The sequence below is a fragment of the Rattus rattus genome, chromosome 6 (genome assembly GCF_011064425.1).
Source record: "Rattus rattus isolate New Zealand chromosome 6, Rrattus_CSIRO_v1, whole genome shotgun sequence".
NCBI lineage: Eukaryota > Metazoa > Chordata > Mammalia > Rodentia > Muridae > Rattus > Rattus rattus.
The window spans coordinates 77,086,434-77,091,930 of record NC_046159.1 but is presented as its reverse complement, the minus strand read 5'-3'; the positions used below and the strand labels follow the sequence as shown (position 1 = coordinate 77,091,930).

Sequence of the window (5,497 nt, the reverse complement as noted above, 5' to 3'; positions counted from 1 at the left end):
CTCTTAAAGCCAAGAAGACCCAGGTAGAATCCTCGGAAATCAATGGCTGGGTGATTCAGTTCTCCCTGCCTCACCTGCATCATACTACCTAGAATAGGGTTTAAAGACAGTCTGTGCCCAGAAAGGCTTGTGGTCACGCTTGTTAGGGACCAGAAACCAAACTGTTTAACTGGGTTGTAAGGTGTTCTGGAGCAAGAAAAAGGGAAGGAATGAAACTGAAGATAGGGACTTGAGAGAGAAGAAGGTATGAGATTATGGTGTCTGGAATTGTAAGGGTGTGGGGCATCGGGAGTTGGCCTCTGGAGGAACTCCGGAGGTGCCGAGAAGTGGGACGCCCTGGTTCTGAGCATGAGAAGGACAGCTTTTCCAGGGTGGGGCCAGGTAAATACTGGTTTCCTCTATGGGCTTTTGGTCAGCAGATGGCAGGAGCAGCCTCCCCTGCCTGATCCTATCTCTTGCAGCTCATGGCTGGCGGCTTCCTCCTCGGGACCTGTGACTGAGGAGCGCCACCCAGATTCCATTGAGTGAGTCACTAGCTAACCAGTCCTGCAGGTACAGGAGAGTATAAGGGCTGGAGGGAACGGCCTGGCGGGAGTCGCCTGCAGTATCCTACGCAACCTGATCCTTCAGAATCCCTGCCCTTGGTCTGTAGCTGTAGGTCCGTTCTGTTCTATCCCACCATGGCAAGGGGCTTGGATCTAGCACCGCTGCTACTGGTACTTCTGGCGATGGTGGCCGGCTTTTGCACGGCCCAGATCAACTGCACATGCCCTACCAACAAGATGACCGTCTGCAACTCTAATGGCCCAGGTGGGGTCTGCCAATGTCGGGCAATCGGCTCGCAGGTGTTGGTCGACTGCTCCACGCTAACTTCCAAGTGCCTGCTACTCAAGGCGCGCATGAGCGCCCGAAAGAGCAGCCGCAGACTGGTGAATCCGAGCGAGCACGCGATCTTGGACAACGATGGCCCTACGACCCGGAGTGTGACGACAAGGGCCGCTTCAAGGCGCGCCAGTGCAACCAGACCTCGGTGTGCTGGTGCGTAAACTCGGTGGGCGTGCGCCGAACGGACAAGGGAGACCAGAGCCTGCGCTGCGACGAAGTGGTGCGAACCCACCACATCCTCATTGAGTTGCGCCACCGCCCGACAGACCGAGCCTTCAACCACTCTGACCTAGACTCCGAGCTGCGGCGGCTCTTCAAGGAACGCTACAAGCTGCACCCCAGCTTCCTAGCCGCGGTGCACTACGAAGAGCCCACCATCCAGATCGAGCTGCAGCAGAACGCGTCACAGAAGGGCCTGAGAGACGTGGACATCGCTGATGCCGCCTACTACTTCGAAAGGGACATCAAAGGCGAGTCACTGTTCGTGGGCCGTCGCGGCCTGGACGTGCAGGTGCGTGGGGAGCCCCTGCATGTGGAGCGGACTCTCATCTACTACCTGGACGAGAAGCCCCCCCAGTTCTCCATGAAGCGCCTCACCACCGGCCTCATTGCAGTCATCGCTGTCGTCGCGGTGGCACTAGTGGCCGGTGTGGTGGTCTTGGTGGTCACCAACCGGAGGAAATCAGGAAAATACAAAAAGGTGGAGCTTAAGGAGCTAAGGGAGATGAGAAGCGAACCTAGCTTGTAGATTTCCCCGGGCTTCCTTAGCACCTCAGACCAAATGTGTTGGCCTGTTGATTCTTAGCCAGGAGGTAATTTTCCTCCCAGCTGTGACCTCTTCCTTCTCTCTCCACAAACAAGTTCCCTAGATGCTGAGCTCAGGTCACCTCCTCGCCCTTGATTTTGAAGGACGCATTTCTGAAATTCCTTATCCAGTCTCTCAAAACCTGGCCCCGGAGGGTTAAGCAAAGACTGGCTTGTGCCAGGCAGCCCAGTCGTTTCCCAGAGACGTGAATCTACCCAAAGACTTAAAACGGTTTGAAATGGGAACGCAGCTCTTTTGCTGTCCTGGGTTGTTGGTGATCCATTCACTCCCTGCCTCACAACCTTCAGGAAAGGAAGAACAGTTCACTAACTGATCCTGTGCAGTGTTCCTCTGCCATCGTTCATATGGAATAAAAGGCGTTTCCGACGTCTGCAGTCATTTTAAATGGCTTTGTTGGACTGCATCTATTTTTCTGCCTGCCCCTGATGTAGCTGATACTAGAAAGTTTTCTTTTGTAAAGTGTTTGTACAGATGCGTCTTTGATAATGCTGCTGGTTTTTTTAAAGCAACAACTCAAGTTTAATAAAATATGGGAAAGGCACACCTAAAAAGATAGGCTGTGTAAATATTCCCTCCAGATTTATATCATTTTATTGTTCTCCTTTGTCTAATACTTGAATTTCATATTTTAAACTCTAACGTGTCCTTGTGAAATTCTAACATTTCCTATTGATACTCTTGTGTTTTCTGGAGGCTGGGCTAGTGTGCTTGCTTGCATCTGACAGGCGCTGAGTTCCATCCTCAGCAGTGGGTGGAGATGTAAACGTTAAGGTTGCTGTTCCTTTGAAGGAAGTTGCTAAAACCTTCAAATCTGAACAGGAGTGGGAGATGGACGCAGCCTTAGGTTGCTTATTAACATTCCTTTGTGGTTTTTAAGCCACGTGAAGGAGCAAAGCCCACTTCCAAGAATCCTAGGATATAAATGACTAGGCTACTTCGGGTCTCTGAGACTCTTCCGAAGCATAAGGCTGAGGGTCTGTTTTGTTTGTTTGTTTGTTTGTTTGTTTGTTTGTTTGTTTTGTGAGGACACGTGCCTGTTAGCGACAGATGGTATAAAGGCTTGTTACTGAGAGTTTGGGGGACGAAAGGGGGAAAAGACCTAAAGGCAGAAGTTGGGAGAAGAGAGAAGTGTGGGAAAATGGAGTGGGGTAGCACCTCTGGATCCTTCGTGAAATTCTAACATTTACTGCTGGTTCTCCAGTGTTTCCCAAGGGGTGGGAGGTGCGGTTGCCTAGCTATGCAAGCTGCGAGAGGTGGAACCAAGGCGGCAGGCGAGTATCGGTTTCCTCTCCCGGCTTTCGTTAGCCCACAGGCGGGTGCAGTTTGATGTTATCACATGGGATGGGAGTGGGAGGGCGGTACTCAATGGCGAGGAAAGGCCACCCAAATTCCTCTGGGTGAGAGGCTGGAACCAGTCGGTCCGGTCTGGCAGAGAGTAAGCGCTAAAGGGAGCGGCCGGGCCATCTGCAGTGTCCCAACACGTAGCCTAAGCCTGGAGAACCCCATGTCTGCTCCGCCCCTCCGAGAGAGACTAGGGCCCAGGTTCACGCCTGTGCTGCAGATGCTAGACGCGATGCTTCGCTTTTCGGACGCGCGGGACAGCAGCACTTGCTCTGTCGACTAGATGCCAGACGTGGGGCGGGGGAGGAGAGGGTCCGCTTGGGTTTGGTGGCCGACTTCTCCAGGCTGACTTCCATATACCTGCTGCTGCTCAAGTGCACAAGCTATCAAGGCTCCTTCATTTCACAAGCAAATTTTCTCGTAAGAGTCCTACTCCGATGTAGGAGGTACTAGTCTTCATTAAGCTGTTGGGCAATATTAATCTTGGGGTTGAGACTGTTAAGCAACTTCCCCCAAACCCATCTTTATGAGCATATCCGTCTTTTTTTTTTCCATTCACCAGTCACCGATCAAGTTTAACACTTCCTGCCCACTCACTTCTGGGAAGCCAAGTGTGTTGTTATGGAACACCAACAAGTCACTTCAATAACCGGGAAGCTGATATTCCACAATAATCTAGAGGCAAGGCTTCAGTGTCTCCCCACAGGATGCATCTGGCCTCACCCCTCTACTACAACCCAAATTGAGCCTCAGCCTACAGTATCTTGCTGGTGGTTAAGGGTGGCGGCTCTCAGTTGCCCATCTTCTAAGTCTGGGGCTGTGGGTGTTTGGCATTTGTGATTTAGGCTAGGAGAGGATGACGACTTCAAACTTAAAACTTCCTCTCCTGTTCAAATGAAATCACTTAAAGGACAGGAGCAGGTGCAACCAGGTTCCCAGCAGTTCTTGGAAGTGGACATACCTAATTCAATTACTCCTTATGAGAGAGATTGCAGTCTTCATTCTCTGCCCGCCTTCCTCTCCTCACTTGATGGCCCTAGCTGAAAAGCCTTGAGGGAGAGCCAGGCATCTTTTGACCTAACCTTTCATTCTAAGGGTGACATGAACAAGAGGTTTCCCAAAATTAGTTTCATAGGCCCAGCTGGAGCTTACAAGTCTCTTACATTCAAAAATTAAACAAACAGATGTAGATGTTGATGAAGTGGGCAACTGAAAAAAACCAACCAAATAAACAAAAACACTCTGAGAAAGCCTTCCTCTGTCATAATGGAACAACTAAAATGTCACTTTCTTCTCTAACCCGAGTGGACGATTGGCCCTTTATAGATCTCAAAGTTGGGTCCCCTTTCACATGTATGACCTTTGAGATACTGACTTACTGGAGAATCTGAATTAAAATCCAACTTCCCGTTGGGTAAGAAAGTCACTAACATTCCCCTGTGTGAAGTAAAACCACAAAGTCTCTCTCATTATTGTGAAAGGGATATGAGGTGTTTGGTGAGTTCAGCATATTTATACCTCTCGCTTTTCTAGATCACATGAACAACACAGAAAAGCTAAGATCCAAAAACACTGACTAAATATGTGCTCATCCTCCATGAGCTAAAGTCAACTTTGACTTCCTGGAGCAGGTGGCTGCAGGTGCACAAGCACCTGAAGTGTAGAGTACCCTCTCCTCTTCACTTCCCCAAGCTGTCTCAACTCATTTCCCCATTTCTGTTTCCACTCAACCCTAGGGCAAGGACAAGAAACCTTCAGGGTCTTAACCTCTTCCTTACAATTCTCCCCTCACTCCAAAAGTTCCCTTCCACTGACTGGTTTGCCCTCAGGATGAGGCTGAGCTTAAGATGGATGTGAAAGCAGGTGGGGCTCTCATCAGGTCTCAGCTTGTTCCTTGGGCCTCCAGCAGTGTAGGCTGACTTCCTTGTGAGTCACCGGGTTTCTCCACTGTTTCCATTCCCTTAAGTAGGACAATATTGAGCATTATTTACCTCACTTGCATATTGTGTGCTTACTGTTTTCAAGTAGAATGTTAGGGACAGGGGGAGTGTCCTTCATTTAATCATATATTTTATTATGCAGCCAAGAGAATAGAATACAGAGAAAAGACTTACCCAAGCCAGGCAGCAGGTGGCAGTGTACTTGAGTTCCTAAACTTACAGACCTATCTAGTGTTCATTCTGTCTGCCTGCCTGGTTACTGTCTTGATTGTTTGTTCTTGGTTGTTATACACATCTTTGAAAGATAGGGTCTCATTCTGTACCCTTGGCTGGCTTGGAACTCATTATGTAAATCAGGATGGCCTCTAACTCTACTTCTGCCTCCTGAGTGCTGGGATTAAAGGTGTATGTCACCATGCCTGCTGATTATTTCCATTCTTAAATTGTGGTTATTCTGTAGCTTTTGACTATCACTTAGATGGGAGAGATACTTACATAGATGTAA

At 49.4% G+C, this 5,497-nt stretch overlaps 1 protein-coding gene across 1 annotated transcript; it reads left to right on the top strand.

The window, feature by feature from the left end:
* Positions 1–555: 555 nt before the first annotated feature.
* Positions 556–2,262, top strand: Tacstd2 (tumor associated calcium signal transducer 2). Its single transcript, XM_032905125.1, is given in 2 exon segments — positions 556–966; positions 969–2,262. Coding segments are annotated over 2 exon segments (951 nt in total). The 5' UTR covers positions 556–680; the 3' UTR covers positions 1,634–2,262.
* The last annotated feature ends 3,235 nt before the right edge of the window (positions 2,263–5,497 follow it).